The sequence below is a fragment of the Apaloderma vittatum genome, unplaced genomic scaffold, assembly GCF_000703405.1.
Source record: "Apaloderma vittatum isolate BGI_N311 unplaced genomic scaffold, ASM70340v1 scaffold10576, whole genome shotgun sequence".
NCBI classification, from domain to species: Eukaryota; Metazoa; Chordata; class Aves; order Trogoniformes; family Trogonidae; genus Apaloderma; species Apaloderma vittatum.
Window position 1 is genome coordinate 54,678 of NW_009720031.1, and position 21,652 is coordinate 76,329.

Consider the following 21,652-nt stretch of genomic DNA (forward strand, 5'->3'; position numbering starts at 1 on the left):
AAAATAAATAGAACCTGACTGACTCAAACCAAAGCAAACAGCAGAAGTACTCATTTTCATGTTCCTAACACATATAACAAATAAGAATATTCATGGTGTAAAATTATGCAGTCGTGATGTACAGCTAAGTTTTCAAAATGAGTGTGATAGCTTCCTGATGTGAAAACAATTTAGTACAATTTTGATCAAAAAAAGCCTGTGAAAAAAGTAAACTGGGACATGAAAAAAGTAAACGGGGACTATGGAAATATGTGGCGGAACATCATCTAACCAAAAAATACACTTTACTATGAACTTATTTTTTATCTCGGATATTCTGAGTGGGTGAGGATTCAAAGTCTAAAATCACTGTTTAGTGATTTCAGAGAAAGTAATTTATTGGACCACAAACAATTCTTAGTATCATTCTCTTAATAGGCTATTCTTGCAATTCCTCATTAAAGACTTCACTGTTTCCATCGCTTTGGCTTTATTAATGTCTCACTTATGTACCAGTCCAATGTCTGATTAACACCATTTTTTGCAAACCGTTATAAAACACTGCGTCCGAGAAATTTTTCATTCTTTCCATGCTCTTGGCAGATTTCCTCCACTTACAAGTGCTGTTAGCAAATGCTTCTCTATACAACACAGACTGTTGCCTTATTAGCAACAGCTGAAGCACAGCACTGACCTAAATCACTGCTGAACTACTCGCATCTATAACACAGTAGCGAAGCTAATTCAAACTCAGCCATTCACATCAAATGTTCTAGCTAGTTCTGTATAAACTGCTAGCCTAGACTATCTTGCAAGTATGTATATCAAGGGCACTCTGGAGTATTTTGTAGATACGAGGAAATCTGCAAAGAAAAAAAATATCAGTACTACAAACTGTTAAAATGCATTACGTTGGCGTATAAACTTTCGTCCAAGGAAAAGCTTTATAAATATTCTGTAACCCTTATTCACTCACTCAGCAAGCAGATTTTAAATTTTCTTTCATAAAAAAGAAACAAACACAAATTCAGAATCCAATCATTCACAAATTAGTGACAGGCACCAGTTAACGTTGAATACTCATGAGCTCTAATGTTCTCAGTCTAACACCACTTCTGGGAAACATATTCTGCCAGTTTATAGTTGATGAGGTATAACAAGAAGGAAAAAGATACTTCCTAAAAGGAATATGGCATCACAGATTTGCTATGAATAACTTTCATATGCCATGAACATTTATGGAAATGAGAACTGCAATGAGCTGAGAAAATGCTTTTAAGGAAATTTCAATGATGTTTAAAATTGCAGTTTTCAGGATCTGCTGCTGATTCAGTTTCACTCAGTCCAGAGACAGTTATAATTTAAGATCTAACAAGAAATACAGTTCAAAATGTACAGATAACTACTGTCCTAAATATGTTCAATGACAACAACTTTTAACACATTTCAGAATCTCTAAGCAAATGTTTATTTTGCCAGCAAATGGAGTGAGGAAATGGAAAGCAAAAAAAGCAGTAATTGCCACTTTCCCATTCAAAATTTAAAAGCAAAGCTATGTATCAGAACACAATGGTACAAATGTCTATCTGGAATATTATTTATCAGGAAAAAGGAGTATTACATTTTAGTTTGTTGTATCTGACGTTTATTTGTGGTTTACAATTACAGCATCTTAATCCTAATGTAACAAATGAATTAATGGTCTCCACTTAATGGGCCAAGCAGGGAAAGAAAATAAATGTTATTTTTTTCCCTTAGTGACAGACATGAAAATCTCCAACAATCGTTCTGCCTCATAATTGAAAAAAAAAAAAAAATATTCAAACACACCAACAAGAACAGCCTACTGAGATTTTGCACTGATCTTGTTGACTAGTTGCAACTTACTCAAATGTTCTGTGCTCTTCTAGAATACACATTCTGACAAAGACTTATCCCAACAAGCTCCAGCACTGAATCATTTTTGTACAGATTACTTTGAATATGTACTTTTTAAAAACATTAATAGATGAATTAATTCAGATGTATAAGCTCAAATGCTCACCACATGGCATATTTTCTGAAACACAATACCAACAATATATTTGAATTATAATATATATGCAAGGGATTGCTATTTCAAAGACTAGATTACTAGAGCCTGTGTTCAGTAGAGAAATCTGCAGAAATGATTTATGGAAAGCTGTTTATAAGCATGTTCCATTCTGAATTCATGCTCCAATTCTAAATAAATCATTACCAAAAATGTATTCTTCATTTGCTGTTTCCTACAATATTCAGACCTGTCTCTACCACCACTTTACATAAAATGATGGCTGAAAGCCTCTCAGTTTCCTTCCATTTTTCAAAATGCTTCCTCAGTCATCCATCCTTCAAAACACACCTCTACCTGGCCTTCCTACCTGACCACACTGTATTTAAACTACTTTTCCTGTTACTGGGGTTTTTTTCACCCTAAAAAGCAGCAGGTTTTATTCACCTTTAAATGCAGCTAAAGAAACTCAAGGAATCCTGTCCTTGATGCAGAGTGTAGACTTTTCACATTTATAGATCAGAAGACACTGTGAGTAAATAAAAATCTCATAACTGAGCACCCACATGGGTTACATAAGCAAAAATGAAATTCACATTCAAGCCTACCCATTCATAAACGTGCTGCTACTGCTCTGCCGTGATCTGCTCCCTCAGGAGCTTCTGCTCTCCCTGAACTTGCCCATGTTACCCAAAGACTTCTTTCACACTCATGTGTTTTAAAAACAACGCAAACCAGACACGATGCTTACTAGGTATGCAAATGTGTAGTACTATTAAGTTTAATCCTGCAAAAGTCCTGCAGACAAATTTAAAGATGATGCCTGGTCCTACCACTAAAATCTGCACACAGAAATAAGGAATACTAGATTAAGTTTTGTTTGTTTCTGTGGGTTTCAAGTGGGGTAATGGTGAATTTATTAGCTTTAAGAATCAGCACCTAATCTGACACACTGTTCAGAGGTAGTCAAAGATCCTATCAAACACTATACATTAAATTAGAAAGTATACACTGTCCGTCAACAAAACAACCGCTACCACTTTCAAAACTGAATATACAGAGAGTCTTAAGAACAAAACAACACTGGGAAAGAGGAAATACTCTTAAAGAAGAGCTGGATTAAGAAATAACAACTTCAGCTTCACGCTAGCAAAATAAACTTTTACTTAAAAATTCAAACAGATTCAGAGAAAAAGAGGAAAACAATTTTTCTAGTCAACATGTATTCTTTAAAATGCAGGACAAAAAATGCATCATAATTCCAGAAACGCTCTCTAGCACAAAAATCATTATACAACCCACAAAGTTTCAATGACATAGCTTGAAACAATTATTTCTAACATGGGACATACTCCCCTGGCCAGTCTAAGCATCAGAATATACTATATACTTTGAGAAACAAACAAATCAATCAAAATGAACCCTTGGTAATGGTATATGTGTTCTTTGGCAGCTTTCCCTCTGTACCAAAGATAGTGGCAGCTAAATTGGGTTACACTGAATTAGAGTAGAACCCTAAAATTTTTTGTGTGTATATTGTGAAAGATTTGAGATTGCAGCAATCTGACACCAATACTAACAAAAACCACCGGTGACAAAAAGCCTCTGCTACTAAATAAGTTTTCCAGCATTCACTTATTCCAGAAACAGTATCTGGACTGTGCGTTTTGTCATGCTTCAGCTCACTGTTTATTTTTTCTAAATAAGCACCTAACTAGTTGCAAGGTTTGAAAGGCCAAGAATGATACATTTAATGAATTTCAACTTGTGTCTTTAGCTTCCCTGTCTTTCAGATACCAGACGCCTAATTACTCCTCACCTGTCCCAAAGATTTTGGCTGCAGCAGCCACAGTACACTGGCCCATTTTTGTCTGGGACATCTCCATCTCTCCTTTATTCCACAAGATCCAATTTAAGGTGAATTTATACAAAAAACATGGGATCTTAAAACAATCAGGTCTAAACCTACAAGCATTATGGATCATGTCAGCCTTTCCACCACAGCTGAAAAGTCTAGAAAACCAACTTTTAAAAAGAAAAAAAAAAAACCAAATGCAAAAATTCTCATGCAAATATTTGACACTAAATGCTGTGGCATCTTTTCCTGCACAGAGATGGAAAAAGACAAGTCAAAGCTACCCAAATAAGTTTCTCACACTGACAGTGAAAGATACTTCCTTCTTCTTTCCACATAAAGAATGTAAGTCTGTATTAAATACAGTTAAGTTTCTTCCAGATATACAAATTCTAAAATCAATACGTAGTATAATTTGTTAACTAATAACGGAATATCATGCAAGTTGAACCCTGACTATCCAAATACTTTTGAGAAGCAAAAAAAAAATAACATGGTTGACTTTGAAATGTTGAGGATGTAGATTCCTACTGAAGGGGACATTGCCTACTTCCTCCAATTATAACAGGCATAGGTTCTGCTATTTGTTGCACTGATGCTGCTACAGTCAAATTACAGTTAAAAAAGGATGATCTTACTTGTACTCCATGGAGAAATGTAAGTTTAGAATAAACAAGCAATTTTCTAGTGTTATTTCAAAAGACTTATTACCCCCTTTGAGATTCCTTCGTCAGACAAAAATATACAGTTGATGGGTTTATTCTTTCTTTAAGCCACAGCTGCAGTCATTTGGTAACTATAAAATACCTAGTCTCATTAAGGATGTACAAGAAAAGTAAACAGATTGAGATCCATTATCCCAAATATTCTAAATTTGTTTGTTACTGAAAGCATTTTTCATAAACAATGACAAGATGGATTTCTTCTCACCAGACTGATGGAGCACAGGCTGAGATGAGGCCCCTAAAGAAGGCCTTTGTTCATTATCAGGAGAGGATAATAATGAAGTCGAAGCAGGGCTTTCTGTTGAAGATGATGTTGAAGGAGCTTGGGCTGACATTGTAGAAGAAGATGATGATGGAAGTTGTTCGGAACCATCTACTTCCATTGCAGTTTCTGATTCTGTACTAGGCAGCACGTTATTAGTATCAGAAGCATCTGTCCGATTAGTTCCACCTTTGATCAAAAAATTTTAAAAAAGGAAGAAAAACAAGAGCCCAAAGGTAAACTTACTCTGTCTCTAAAGATCCCTTTGCATCACCATTCATATGGCAAACAAGTGTACTCGGTTTGTCAGCATGCACTAAAAGGTTTTTAGTTCACACCTCAGAAAGGTTGATATTCAAGGCATGTATGTACATCCAGTATAAATACTTTCTGTAAATACAACTTTCTATTTTAATTATTATTCTTGAAAAGAAGGAAATCACCTCTGGACCGTGATCTTCCCCGTCCTCGATTGCTTTGTGCAACTTCACTAGCTTCTTCAAACCACCTTGACAGCATGTCTGACATCCTCTGCATCAGAGACACATTAGGGCTTTGCTCTCCTGTAAAACAAGGAATGCTAAAATTTTATCTACAAATTTATGAAAGTGTTCATTTTTATCCCCTACTTCTTCCACAAAAAACATCCTTGCACTGTAAGCTACCTAAGTAGTAATTCCCTGAACCATCTCCTTTTTTTCAGCACAACAGTGCAGCAGAATTGTCAGCTGAACACAGCACCACATAAAAACCAACAGTCTTTCCTTCTTTTCTGTTTTACAATTACCTGGAGCTTTTGTATACATTATACTGTGAAATTCAACATTCAGTTTTAAATGCTGGTTGAATAAGTTCAGAAAGCCTAGTTTTATATTTTTTTCCAGCTAAATATAAAATATCAGTTTTATTAAACAATCAAAGAGCAAAAAGACACTCATGTTAAATTAGCACATGATGTTTTTACATTTCCAATAAGCTTCTTTATGACTCAAGATTTTTCTCACAAGCACAATTTAATACAACAGCAGAGTTCTTTTGAGGTTTTTTGTTTTCACGTTTTAGATCAAGTGTCAGGAGTGCAAGGACTCTCAAGTGGCAAAAAATTTGACACACTTTCTTTCAATGTACTCCACATATTTTGTTCTTATTTTATTACACATGAAACAGAATTTGCTTCAAGAGAGAAGATGGGTAAAAAAATCCATTTTTAAAGGGCTAAAATAGAATAGTTGAACCTTGAAGTGTGTTTTGTATCTTGTGGAATGCAGTGTGTACTGTGGGGCTTTTTTATGTTTGTTTTGTTGTTTGGTTGTGGGGTTTTTTTAAAATACATTGGCATCTTCAAATAGAAAACTATTCCACTGAACTGGCCCATTCCACTCATACTGAAGTAAGATGTTCTGCTGGCCGCTTGGCCACTTTGGAAGTAAGCTGTTTTAAAGCAACTTTAGGAAAAGTTTTCTAATTGAAGTCTTTAAGAAATAGAATCCCTGTGAAGTACAACTATTTTTCAAAAAACATATGTAAAAAAAATATTTTAATAAACTGCATAGAAAAGCTAGCGTTGAAAGATTCTGAGGTGTACTTGGTAAGAACACATACAGTGAGAATACACCCCTCAAAGATTAGTGCTGCTACCCGCACAGATGTTAATAAAAGCTGAAAGACTGATCAAATATCTGGAGGAACTGATTGTCTTTCAGGACTGCATTGTAATCTTCACTGCTAGGATATAGCCTAAATATATCATCACCAGACCTCGCTTTTATATTATTTCCTTGAGTTTAAAAGACATTGTGGAGAATGGAAGAAGAAAAGGGAACATATCAACCCAGCCCCCCCAGTAAAAAGCAATATCCCTCAGTCTGACCCCAATGCCCTTGTCTATCCTTATTTCCACACTGCAGGTCTCTGACCCTCCCCTGGGATCCCACATTCCCTTCCTGTAGCCCAGGTAGAGAAGCTCTGACCTCAGAAGCTTAAAACACAAAAGAAATGGAACACAACAGCTGAAGAAAACAGTTAAAAAGTGGTTAATGATGGGAAAAGAGGACAATGAACAGTTAACAGAAAAGTAATTACATGCTTAAATAAAGCAATATAGCTCTTCTCTCTCAGTCACCATATAATTGCATGAAATAATGCACAGTAAAGATATTGAAACCTTGTTTTGAGAAAATAAAAATCTAACTAGTATCTATACTGGAGGAGTCCTTTCCTCCAGCTTTATTTTCTCCCCAGCAGATTTACTTGATATTATGGGGAAATTACAGCTAGGATGACACTGAAGATACTGCACTGAAAAAAAATTTAGATAAAGAGTAACTCTGTGCAAAAAGTAAAACCACAACTAATTTTGATGGGAAAAACCTGCAAAAAAATTGATAGCAAAAGTATCTCTAAGATGAGGAGGTATACAAATATGGTCTGTGGAATGAAAGCACCAAGTAAGCAGGATGTAAAACTGTTAATAATCAAATGCTGAGATATTAGGATAAAAAGTCATATGATAACAGCAAGAGATCAGCTTAAAAGAAAGGAAAGAAAGTATTCCTTTACGCAGTGGGCACTGAACTTCTGGATTTTTTTCCATAGGAAATATTATCAACAGGTTCAAAAAAGTATCACAGAAACTCACAGGCAATAGAGCCATATGCAAAATCTAAAAGAACCCTCTCATGTTTCAAATCCGGTAATTCTGAATACTGGGGGAAAAAAAGACAACAGACTAAGGTAAGAGAACAGGCTCACGCTCTCTCCCTAAACAGCACCTCCTGATGCGTGTGTCGGATACAGAATATTACTCTACACAGATCATTAGTCAGACACACCTAGACATTTCTATTCTAGTTTGAGGAACCGGGAAGATGAGAAAACAACACAAACTCTGGAAAGGGAAAAAGATTTAAGGTAACTAGAACAAATACTTGTACCCACAACAAGCTCTCAGATTTAGACAGAAATATGTCATCAGATGAAGAGTAGGATGAGTGACAAAGCATCCTCTGCCCTGCTTTGGTGTCCCATTTTCTGACGCTAAAGCATAGCTTTATAGCTTTAATAATCAGTTGTTTCATTGTCTCCCTTTCTGAAAGGCTGATGGTCAATAGTCTGGCAATTAATCACTGTTGCTTTTAGCTGTGTGGAGGAAGTTACCGTGCTGCGCACAATTAATATTTCCTGGGGATCGTTGCTATAAAGAATTATAGTGTCAGAAAATAGCTTTAGTGTCAGAAAATAGCTTTTCTGAAACCTCAGGTAATTGAGTAACATATTACAAACATGAAAACATAAAAATTTAGCCTCTACCTGTGTTTTATTAAAAAAAAGCTAAATATGTAATATTAGAATCCTATTGCTTTGAATTCCAGTTCCCTAATGCAACCACTACAGATCATTTCATTTATAACTTTGATTGCATACAAAGCTTGATGACAAAAAGGGAAATACATTTGTGTTACTATACAACCAATGATAATGAAGTAAGCTTCCCTTGATTTCCACCAGCCTAACCAAAGAAACATAATTTATCTGCTAAGAATATTTTCAATTTAGACATTTTTAAAAATCACTGTAGAATAGCAGTTCTTTGCTAAATTCTAAGAAAATCATCTTAAAACCTGGCTGATTCTTAAAACATGGACAGTTTAATCTGAACTAGTGGAAGATGTCCCTGCCCATGGCAAAGGGATTGGAACCAGATGGCCATCGAGGTCCCTTCCAACCCAAACCATTCCATGATTCTATATATTCCAGGAATACTTAAGAAAAATTGGAAAATAAAACCCAAACCAAACAAAAAACCAGCCACCAATACAAAACAAACAAGCAAGGACAATAACCCCATTTCAACTGCAAACACTCTACCATCTCTTTCTCGTTCACTCTCTGGCCTTGCTCTTGGTCCAGTATCTGACCAATCCCCTCTTAGCCTCAAACGTTTAACAGGAGGTTGACGTAACTAGGAAGAAAAAAAAAAAAAGGGCATTACAAAGCTATTTATGTTGGACATTACAGAATTCTGTCTAAATATAAATGCAATAAGTTATATAAATTTGTATCTGTCACAAAAAAAATGGAATGTCAGCCATATGTTCAGATCAGCTATGAATAAGCACAAAACCATATCAATAGAATGCAAGTGTTTTAGCTACACAAAAGTCCAACGGTCTAAAATAATGACTCTCAGAATTAATGCAACTTCCATTATATGCAATACTAACTTTACTATGAGGCTTTCCATACCAAAAAATAATAAAGTTTTTCCAGAATTCAGTCTTAATTCTGAAAAAATATTCTCCTTTTCATGTTAAAATAAACATAGCAGCTGCAATTTAATGAAATACGAATTTGCAATTAAGCAAAAGGAAAAAAAATCAATAGCAAACCAAGGCAATTTTATGAAAAAAATCCCAACTTTAGTTGCTTTTTTAAACTGTAAGCTTTCTTTAATTTTTACAACACAGGTTTTTTCGTAGCGGGAAGTATAAAACAATTACTATATGGGTAGTGTTACAATCAGCAACCTGAAGACAAACAGCTGTGCTTTGAACATTCAGAAAGGCAGTTGAGAGTTTCAAATTAAGTGTATTAGCTGGATATTTCTGGCTTAAAAAAGAGGGGAGTAGTTGTGCTGACAATTTTAAACTACATGCAAAATGCTTGCGGTGAAAGCATATTAAAACATTAACTTTCAGGAGCCAGCAGAATCGGGAAGAAAGCTTTACATTCCTTCTACCCCACACACCTTAAAGCCTGGCTCGCATAAAAATAGCATTTGAGGAAAATCATTCAGCAAGAAGAGATTATAGGATATATTCTATGTCTATAAAAGAATACGTAGGATCTGTTATTAACAGGAGGTCACAATCTTCTCTCTCCATAGTAATCGAGTAGTCGATCTTCCACCAAATTACTTCACATCAGATAAACATGACATATAAGAAATGGAGAACTGCAGAATCATTTGTGCATCACCTAATTTTTCTGAGTTACTCTTTGCTTTGTCCTCCTTGATACTACAAACCTGCACCTCCTGATCTAGAATATTTGTCGTAGTATTAAATAGCAGCTTGTGCCCCAGTAAATACAGCATGGTCATTGCTACTAATGAGCCACAGGTTCAACATAAAAGCTAATAACACAAGCTTCGCACCTGTCAGGCTTTGCCTGGGCTTCACTTGTTTGTAGCATGCTTTCAGCTCATTTAGCTGCAACAAGTGTTGTCTAGTGACCAGGTGACTGCTACCTCATTTGCTTTAGTTTTGCTTAGATTTGCGTAGATTTGCAATGTACAACCTCTTCCTACCAGTTTTGATGTATACAGGAACGCCAGCTAGCTAAATTGTGCAAAAAAGAACTACCTATGATGATGGGATACTGACGTAGCACAAAGTAGGACAGGCATGGGCTGGTGGCAGGTATCTTGCAGGTGTGGACACCACAGACACCTTCTCAGCAATTCACACATGGCTCTTAACTGTGCCATGAAGGTTGGACCCAAGCAACAAATATTTTAGAGATAACAACAAGGACATAGAACAAGCACTTCAAAACAAAACTACGCCACGTGGGCCAACTACTAAAGAAAATGCATCATGTAAAACATGTTGAAAAAAACGTATAAAAATGGCGTCCAGGCAGATTCGAAGAAAAACAAGAAACAAAACGTCAACATCACGCCTCTCCCAGCAAAGAGGAGGAAGAAATCACTATCACTATCATTACATTCGTCCACCAGGGGAAGGCAGCAGGATGTGGATAACTCACTGAGGCCCCTCTCAGGCTAAAGGTAATGAATCCAGGATACAGAGGAGCTTGTGAAAGGGGGAGCATAGTGCCAGAAAAAAAAAGCATTAGAAGTCCAGAGTACTCCATGGGGACTGAGCAAGATGTAAATAACTTCACTGTAGTTAAAGAGATCTGTTTTATATTGATCAGAAAATTTAGACTGGAAGGGTCAGTATCATTGTAGCTGAGCTGATAATAAACTGCTTGTATGTTGGTTACACCGCCAAATTTTAATACCACTCAGTAGCAGGGGCTTATCTCCTCGATCTACACATTTTGCAGCTGCTCATCTCTCTCATTAAATAACTTTTAACAAACAGTATTTATAGTTGATTTCAAGGAATATGGTTTTAGTGGCATGGAAAACACCTAAATTACAAAAGTGACCTGCCACCCTTGCTGGTCTTATAACCTGAGGTTCGCAGAGATGCCTTCTCATCCTTAGGAGAGGGAAATCAGACAAGAAAGAAAATCAGAGTGACTAAGTGTTATAAATATGTATACATAAATATAGCGTAAATATGCAAATTTTGTAACACAACATCCATGTCACATCTCAGTCTGTGAACAGCAACATATATTTAAAGGGAAATACAACTGATGTAAGCGTGCCACTAGAAATCAAACCAAACTAAACACATAAACTGGTGTTCTTAATCACTTGCCTCTTCCCTTCTTTCTTCAGCAGAAGGAACTTTAAGTTCTCGCGCCGTGTCATCCTTGGGATCAAACAAGTATATGTAATCTGATGAGTAGCTAACGAGGATCTCTTGACCATCTTCGCTATAGCAAAGAGATGTTACTCTGCAGGATTTGTTATTGAGATGTGGAGGAACAAAACGTGCCACCATTCCCACAGTACCCCTACCAGCATAATTCCCTGTATTAAAAAAAAGAAAAAAGGGAAGGGGAGAAAGAGAAAGAAATTACATGTTTACTATTGCAAATTTTCAACAGCTTCTGTATACATTTAGCATTCAAATAAAGATGAGCTAAGTATCTTGTAGTTTCTCCATTAGACAGAACACTATACCGATATATCCAGAAAAATTAAAAAATTCAAAATTTTGCTTTTCTCTCCTTTACTCATCACAGGTTTGAGTCTGGTGGGTATTTTTGGTAAAATCAGGGGTAGACTCATGCAAAACTTCAAGCTCCTACCACTCTTGGGTAGGGCTGGACCTGTCTCTGGCCAGGGCCAGGCCAGTCAGTGCCTCTGCCATCAAGGTATTTAAGAGGTGACCCCATCGCTCTCTTTCGGTTTTGTCTGGTTTTGAGTTGTCCTGTCTTTAATGTTGCGGAGTTTTTTTCTGTTGGAGGAAGGGGAGGTGAGAGGAGAACAAAGGAACGTCACCCTGAGAAGAAAGAGGGGGAGAAGGGTCCCAGAGGAGAAGAAGGCTGCCGAAGCAGAACCTTTCCCTGAAGCCCGTGGTGGTTGACATGGCAGCAAGGTGATTGCCTGCCACCTGAGGAGATCAACAGCGGTGAGAACATCCAGGATGCATTGGTACATGCAGAGCCCCATGCGAGAGGGAAGAGACCAGGCATCAGCTGGAGATGTGCCCAAAGTGACTCGTGGCCTGGACGGACTCACAAGGAGGAAAAGGATTGCGATTGCCCACTGTGAGGTGGACACCACGCAGCATGAAGAAGAGACTGTGAGGAACCCTCTTTCTCAAGGAGAAGCTGCCATAGTGGCCAGATAGACCGCAGCCCCAGCCCCTGCCCCCTTGTACTGACTGGGGTGGGGGGATAGCTGGGAAGATGGAAGGGGTGGGGGATAGGGGCACAGTGTATTTAAGATCAGGTATTTCTCTTACTATCCTACTCCATAAATGGTGGCGGTGAATTAAATCTTTGTTTTTCTCCCCAAGACACCCTGGTTCTTTACCCATCATCTTAAATAGTAGACTATTACCCTCTCCATCCCTAATCTCAAACCCTGGAGCCTTTTTAATTGAGTTGTTTCCTTCTACATCACTATGGAAATCAGGGTGGGGGGAGGAGTGAGCTGGAGACCATGTGGTTTTTTGACCCAGTCAGCTTGAACCACAATTACATAGGCAGGCCTGAATTAATCTTATTCCTGTATTGTGACAATACAAGAGCAGGTACATAGTACCTTTTAACCAACCCCCCCGAACTGGTTTCTTAGGCACTTCTCCCAGAATTTCACTGACCACTGTGATGAAAGGGAAAGAATGTTAGCCTGATGAGAGGGACATTTTTATGTTTATTGAGTGATCTTTACTATTTCCTTTCTCCTCCATCACAATCATCGATGGGAAAATGCTGCAAGAAATGACACATTTTGCAACACTGATTATGTGCATCAATGTGTATGCACTGCTGTAAGTATTAATTCATATGTTTCCAAATGAACACTTGTCATACATTATAAGAGAGAGATACATTACAACTGCATAACACATTTTTGCTTGTCATCTAAAAATTTCTTATGAAAATCCTTAGGTAAGTGTCTGAAACATGCTAGCTCTCACCTGAAGAATTTCAGTGAAATTATGTTAGATCCAGCAACAACTACTGCAAAGGCAAGCATACTGCACAATACTACTGAGTTCATAAGATCCCTTCCCATAAGCAGCACACACTCCAGTATGGCAGAGTACAAAAAGATAATGACTTAATTAAAATTCAGGTGGGCCACTGCAGGCTGCAATCACTAGCTTTTTGGAATCTTGAAATCACGTTTCAAGAAAAGAGATGTTACAAAACGTCTTTTTCTGCATTCAGTGCACAATGAGTTCTGAAATGGATGAAGAGATTAAGCTTACTTACTTGAAGATTTCTGAATTATCAAATATTAGTGTGAAATTTCTCTTATTACAAAGCATAGTTCTCAGAGAGGAAAGGTACACCTTCATTCAGTACTATGCTTCAGGCATTCACTCACCATCTTTTTTTTTTTATAACAAGAACCTAAAATTGGAACTGCAAATAGTTAGAAAAACTTACTGTCAGGTATGGTTCCTACCTGTTGCTCTTGTACCAAGCATTCGCCGATCATATATTCTTACTGAGCTATCGGAACAGCCCACAGCAAGATAGTATGGAATGGGTGGACAGATAGCAACAGAAGTGGCAGCACGCCGACAGTTTATTAAAATATCCTGGAACAAACCAAAACACAACAATCAAATAATTACTCGGAACATTTGAAGTATAATTGTATTTTTTACTTCAGGACGCAGGCCCATTAGTCAAGGAGACTGTGAAATAACTAGGTCTGGCCCTGTGAAAACAGATTTTAAGTGTCAAACAGAAAAGCCACTACAGAGAACGAAAACTATCAGAGAAAGAAATGTAGCATGAGTTCAACTAAAAAAAACGAAAACAAACATACACAAACCACAAGAACAAACATTTAAGAATAGATAAGCATAGCCACTACAGATTTAAAACCTAGCTTGCACCATGGATTTTCCTAAGGAAACACAGATAACTGCTGAGTTGTAAAAGTAGCAAATGCATAGAATCAGTCTAAATTAGGCAGATAACTAGATAGAGGGAAGAGAGGAGAAAGAAGGAAGGAAATAAACAAATAAACCCCTAAAACTGGTAAATATGCACAAAGCAGAATAAAATCAAGAGTAGTAATACATACTTTGGTGTCAGATTTTCTCCAATACACTATTAAAACTCTTTCTGAAATGCAAACACAGTGGACACCACAAATACCTTACCTTCTAGGGAGTAATACCGGCAACTAATTGGATCTAGTATAATTTATTGCCAAATATTTTCTGACAACGGGATAAAGGATACTCAAGAACACAAGACTGTACATGATTTGCAAGGCTCATTTTTTGCCTCCGACTCTGCACTCAAAAGTAACTAATGTAAACCAGACTAAGAGATTAAATTTCAAAACAGAATCTTTTTCTACTATGTCTGAAGCCTTATATCAAAGTTTATAAACTAAAAATGCTAAAGGAGATATTAAAATCAAATTTTAATTTTTTTTTCAAAGAAGGGAAAGAAAAAAGACTCCCCAAACTTTTTTTGTTTCTTGGGAAACATGTTGTCATCTCCACCAACGACCCTGAAATCTATTATTTCTAAAAGCCTTACCAGAATTCATATCCTATGTTTGTATGATGTACAGCTCTACATTTAGGTCATCTTTATTAAAAGATTTCACTCTTACATCTTTACAATCTTCCTTTGTGCAACTTGTTTTGATTCGAGTATCAAACCATCTTACAGTGCCATCTTCACCACAAGAGAGGAAAGTATAGGGATCATTTGGTACTGTCATAATCTGCTCAGAAAAAAAAAAAAGTATTAATATTTCCTGAAACACCATTAACTTGAAAATAAAAGCATAAACATTTTGAGCAGCAAAGCATTTATGAATCAAGTCAAGCTTTCCACTGAAATAAAGAGGAAAACTGAAAAGCTGCTGATGTTTCTTCATTCTCAAGAAAAGGTTTGAACTACTGAAGTTAAAGCAAATGAAATGAAAACACAAGATGGCTTGTATTCACATTGGGCCATCCCTTTACAGCCAAAATAGTCCCTTGAAGCAACTAGGCCTTAAAGGCTGTTACTAACCTACCTCCTCAGTACACTTTTTTACTCTTTGAGAGCACTATATTGCACCATTTTCCTGACCTCAGCCCTACCCAAATAAGGGAAACCTCTGATGGAATCTCACATGTACAGCTTCCCTCAAGAAGGCCTTCTTAAGACAAAACAAAGAGGCAAACGACCATAATGTTAAAGCTGAATTCCACACATCACAGAATGCACATGAAACGTCATGTTTCTACACGTTATCTCTTAAATACAAATCAGAAAATGTTGGAAAAACTAGCAGTATTTTTCTTTTCCTACATTACTGCTACTACCAGTAACTTTGTAAAACTTAAAAGGCTACCAGAAAAAAAAAAAAATCAATAATAGTGTAGCACACTAATTCAACACAGAGAAAATGAGTGATTCTTTAACACTTACATGAATTATCCTCCCAACCCAAACTCCTAATAAAGGTAACCTATGGATATCTGTAAATCTCTCTACCTAAACTGGGATTACAAAGGTAATCCCTTCAGGATTCTGCATTTCTTCTTGTAATGCTCAGTACAGTAACCAAAACAACACGTGCTGTGCCAAATTTTACTGCTGACCAACAAGAGGTTTAACAGGCAGAACAAAGCCAAGGTTTTAATAATATCGTAACAAGAAACTTCTGAGCTATGAACATTTTTCTTTGAGATGTTAGTGTAATACATTGAAAAGACCGTTTTTCACTATAGATTAATTCATTTTATCAGTGTAGTTATAAAAGCCAGCAATTGTTCTTCAATACATTAAATCCTTCCTGCATTTTTCCTGCATTTCAATGCAGAGCTTTAATTGAAAATATGTACTTTGTTCCAAGATGATTGCTGAACATGGTATAACATAGCAAGCTCTTATTTCTAGAAGCTGTTCACACTGATACGATTCCACAATAGGCATGTAATGGTGCAGCACACACCTCCACTTGCACGTGCCAATTCTTATGCACGATGATTAAAAACATATTAAGAACTTTATAAGCACTAATATAGAGAAATTGAGAAGTGCAGACTCAAATATAGTAACAATGACTCTTAATTAAGTTCAACAAGTACACATTATACAGAAAATACCTTTGTACCAACTATAAATAAATAATTTGCTATTTAACATTAAAAATATATAGCTATATGATCATTTTACTGTATTGAAAACACGAAGGTAAGAGTTGTCCATAAAAGTACATTCTCTTTCTGAAATGCAGTCAACATGAAGGGCCATAATGAAAAGCATTTGGCTGAGTAAAAATAAACTTGTAACGGCCTTGTATAAACAACAAAACCTTCAGAAACATGTTTCAAGAACTTCTCCCTCCCTCTCTACTTATTCTTTTCTACCCCAGCATTAGAAAACAATTATCCAATTATCTCACAGTTCATAACAATCTACACAAATTTCCACATTCCTCTGTTTCAATGGATGTTTTTGTAATGTCTTGAACCATCAGAAATTCCAGGTTTAAAGCACAGTATAATTTCAAGCCACATTCAAATTTAGAATTCGTACCTCAGGGGCAGACAATGTTAGCTTTTGTTATTTAGAGAATCCACTGAGTCAAAGTTCTATATTTAACACGATGATGTGGCTACATACAGCTGAGCAGTAACGTCATGATATTTTGAAATTATCTTCCCATTCCAGAAACCTCAGTGACAAAGCTGTGTTATGTCAGAAGCTGAGGCTGTATCTCAGCCATTTGCTTAAAAAACCCTGCTCCTTACTAGACTTTCATACATCAAGGCTCAAAAAAAGTCTGCTATGCCATACAATAATATATGCATTTAACATTCGTATATCAGGTTTAAGACACAGTAACAGAATTTATAGTCTTTTGTGTTTTATAAACCCAACTTTACAAAGACTTTTTGAAGAGAGCTTGAATTTAGATGTTAAACATTGCTGCAAAACTCACTAAGAAAAATAACTTCAGAGACAGTTAAAATAGTGGGTCACATAGGTGTTTTGAGATTTCTGCCATTAACTGTGTTTAATAACAGTATAAAAACTCAAATCAGCATCACACTACTGTTATTCAAAACAACAATGCCCTCTCGTTAATGTTATTTCTTGAATAAAGATCACGTCCAATACCACCACTCACTGTGCAATATGTAGCAGTCAAATACCCATATTCTCTTCAACTAAAGATTTTGAAATTTACTATATTTTCACAATTAGTTATTATCTAGTCATAGAGATTCTATATGGACAACAAAAAAACTTGCATCTTGATTTGCTAGGCTGTTGGGCTCTCCGTATTTCTTCTAAAATATTTGAAACTCTTACTGTCTATTTTGACAAGTTTAATTCATTGTACTTATCAAATTTACATATACCATCTGGTTCAGTAGCTTGTGATGTGCTCATACCATTATTACTGATGACAAACAACACCCTGAGAAGAGAAAACCAGCACCTTATATTACAAGGCAGAAGCGTTACATTACGACTCCTGACCTACGAAGCACAACTGGCAACTGCTTTCATTGCATTTTCCCAGGGTGACCACTGGTTTGCAGCTCCACCTGGTGTCAGCCGCTTCACGTAATCAGCCATGATGTTGGTGAACCCAGGCTCCGGCAGATCAAAGCTTAAGACCACCAAGGGACTTCTCAGGATGACTCCCGCGTTGCCACCAACACTTCCATTGGTAGCACTCTGCGCAGCCTTAGCCTGTGACCCCAGACTTCAGGCACCCAAACCCACTGCTCCAGTGATACTTCTACCACTACCTTCACATCTTCTCAGCACAGTATCCATAACCATTGCCCTATTCTCAGGCTCAAAAATGCTTTATGGAATACAAGCTACACTGGCTGCTCCTCAAGCCTGCAGCTAGACAGCATGGGGATACTCGTGTTTCCCCAGGAAGTCACAATGCAACGATCCGAGAGACCCCTCCCTCAGGGAGGACGTTTCAGCTTTAAGAAACAGCATTTCAGCCTCCAGATGTTCTTATGAAATTGACAGGTTTTCTTCAAGATACAGAAAACATCCAATCAACTTGCAGAACCCGCAGACTAGCGTACAGACTACTATATACAGTAAACTTCGGTGAGAACTGAGGCAGCTTAAGCTTCTGATTGGAAGCTATAAAGACTGGTGCTATTCTAAGGAAACAGTAGTTTTTCAATCAAAACAAATCTCAAAAATAAAAGCAGATGATGTGAGCCTGGGATCCAGAATTGCATTTTGCAAAACTAAAAATATAGTCTTGTAGTAAGGCAAGAATCAAAGAAGACAGAACCAAACCAAAACCACAAATCCCAGAAACAGAGTGAATGTCACAAAGTTCCCTCAAATAGCCTACAAAGCCATCCTGCAGACGAAGTGGTTTTGACAAAACCTTTAATGGAACATCGGTGATTACAACCGTAAGGATACTTGTACTACATGGCCAAAAATTAATTCAGGCAGTACTTCAGCTATTTTCCTTTCTCATACACACTAGTTTTTAATAGAGGTTTCCAAATATTTGGTTCACTTAACATACAAAGAAAGATTAAAAGCTTGCTATGCAATCTGAGCTATTGGATTTGGGATTTTTTTCCCCTGTGGTAGTACTAAAAATTACAATCAAAAAATCTGGAACATTTATAACCTAAGAAGGAAAGAGCCATAATTTCTCTAAGAGCAGTAAGTTTCACAAGCAGTAGATTTTGCTGTTATTAGAATAAATGGATTAATAAATTTGATTATCTTCCTAATATTTTGCCTTTTCACTAGCCTATTTATACAAACAAAACTTCCAAGGGACGACTGAAAATACTAGCTCTAAATTTACACATAAAGTTAACTAGAATACAACATAGAGAAATTACATAAAACTCTAAATACATTTTTCAGATTGAGTTATTCACACGTGTTGAAACAATAATCTCTTAGAAGGATTAAAACTCTGAAAACAGCATTGAAATGCTGAAAAGTCGGGGGGAGAGGGAAGAATAAGAAAAAAAAGCAAAACATAGCCAATGCCCCCACGCCCCAGCCTACTTCAGAAATTTACAGCACGATTTAAATCAGTTTTGCTCTGCAGAAGAGTCTTTCAGTGAAGGTGTATTCAGCTATTATATTTGCAAAGAAAGGGGTCTCAATGGCGTTACTATTTGGAAAGTTCTCTGTTTAATTTAGACAATGTATTTTTCTCTTAAAACCTACTCTAAGGAAAAAAAAAGCAAACTCAAAAAAGCCATAAGGAAAGAAGATTCTTTAATTTACAATGAAATCTATACCTTCAGTAGTCCAGTTAAAATCTATAAAAATACAACATATATTCTACCTATACTAAAATTATCATATACTTTTGTGAAGTACCTCATAGGTAGTTCCATAGTGGCACGTATACTGGCATTGTCTGTTGGTCTCTGCATCTTGTTCAACATTAGTGTAAAAAATTACTCCGTCTCCAGAACAAGATACAATCTGTTTGTCATTGGTGCATGGTAAGAATTTTGCACTAAAAATATTGGCCCTGTGTCCTGAACGAATAGTTGTTAAAACCTGAGGAAGAAAGAAAAAAGAAGGTTGGTACAGTAAAACGTCAGTTATGTACAGGCTGCCAGTAACATACAGTTTAATACAACAGAACAGAGAAGCCTCTTAACACAAAATTTCTTCCAAGAACAACGTGGTTCCATAGGAGACATCCATTTTTGCACTTGCACAACACAGTCTGCAAAATTAAAGGCCTGGAATGCAACTGCCACCTTTTGTTTTTAAAATGCTAGTTACATAACATATCAGATTTCTCAAAGCAAAACACTAGTCCGGGCTGATAGTGCAGCCAGCCAGCATGCCACTGCGGAGAGATTTCGAAGATCTGGAATATCACAGGTCAAGAAGAATAGGGCATTGTAATCCAAGCCACCTTTATAGACTCTAAAAAATTGATGCTACTCTTAAAATAAACACACTTTAAAAGAACTGCAGTTCAGAACAAAGGATGTTGTGAAATCAAAAATAAACAATCTCAAACACAAATACAAGGTGATAAACTAAGATTGGACTTAGTCTCAGTGAACATCATGCAACTGTAGAACAGCAGAGAAGCATATAATTTACTTCATCACAGCTGCTTTTAAACACAATGACCCTTTCTTTATATTTCCTAACCTACTTGTCACTAGGCTGTTAAATCTGAAAAGACCTCCATATGCTTTCCTGTGCACTAGTGAACATTCTCTTCTTACCTTATTTCTACCATCTGTAGCATTTAAACTAAACTGCATTTTCATCACTAACAGGACGAATATACTTACCGAGTAGTTTACAGTATGCAAATTACCACCAACTTTCCACTCAATTAACTTAATCAAAGAAAACATTATGTAAATGAAGTTGCTTTCAGTGATAGCTCATGCCTAATATATCACAAGTGTTATTTCACACCTTTTAAACAATTTATACAAAAAAAGATTAACAGTGTACCTACATATTCAGATATACACACAAAGCTTAGTATTTAAAAAAACTTATCCAAACCAGGACATATAATCTATTAATTTTATTTCAATAAATCTGCCTCTTCATTTCCATTTGTTCAGATCTCTACATAATCAAAACATTCAAACCCAGACATTTAAAAGAAATTAGGAACTGTATCACAAGAGCAACTCAGAACAAGAAGTCCACAAGGTACCCCAGTTAAAACGACAAAGATGTCATTTGTCAACCCCTCCTCTGATTTTACATCATTGTTACTGTGAAAGAAATATTTTGTCCTGACAAGAAAGTCTTTTTAATCTCATAATAAAGTATTTTAAAAAAAATAAAATTTAAACTAGAGGCTTCTCTACCACCTTGCCAGTTCTTCACCTCTTCCTCCCTATTGCTGAATATAAGCAGGCAGACATTTTTCTCTGCTCTGCTGTTCAGGGTTCTTCTCACACTAAATCACAGGTGCTTCTTAATTTTTCCCCTTTTTCTCACAAATCCCAACCTAATGCCGTTGCTTTTCATGCAGTCAATAGCTAACTTACTCTAAACTTCTGCTTCAATTTTCCCCATCTGCAGATTCCAGTTTAGACATTTTAGACAGATTTCAGTTTAGATCTACATGTGATGATTGCCCTCAAACTTGGAAAAAACCTCCAGATTTTTCTTTCTCTTCCTTCTCTCCTCCACTGTCCACTTAAACAGCATTCAGAAATAATCAGCTACACATTCTCAGTAAAGGAAAGAGTTTTCTCACAGGCATCTTGCCTGTCCCTCAATTTCCTGACTATGCACAGTGTTGTAATAAAAAGTATTAAAGTATTGCAGCATTTATTGCATGCAAAAGATCTTCCATACCTTTCCTGACTTGCACTGTACATCCTTTTCTACTCTGGTTATTATACTGCCTCAGAGAGGAGAAAGAGGCACAAAGAGTTGCTGATGCCTAGGCAGCAAAAAAGATGAGAAAATATAACACACAACCAACCTCC

The 21,652-nt window shown here is 36.6% G+C and overlaps 1 protein-coding gene across 1 annotated transcript in view; it reads right to left on the reverse strand.

The window, feature by feature from the left end:
• Nucleotides 1-21,652, reverse strand: part of DCAF6 (DDB1 and CUL4 associated factor 6) — a gene marked incomplete at its 5' end in the record, with an annotated part of 72,135 nt that overhangs the window by 41,156 nt on the left and 9,327 nt on the right. Inside the window, 7 exons of the mRNA XM_009870868.1 lie at nt 4,797-5,042; nt 5,297-5,416; nt 8,721-8,814; nt 11,309-11,523; nt 13,639-13,774; nt 14,812-14,925; nt 19,542-19,727. Coding sequence (XP_009869170.1) covers nt 4,797-5,042; nt 5,297-5,416; nt 8,721-8,814; nt 11,309-11,523; nt 13,639-13,774; nt 14,812-14,925; nt 19,542-19,727 — 1,111 coding nt within the window. The remainder of the gene's footprint in view (nt 1-4,796; nt 5,043-5,296; nt 5,417-8,720; nt 8,815-11,308; nt 11,524-13,638; nt 13,775-14,811; nt 14,926-19,541; nt 19,728-21,652) is intronic.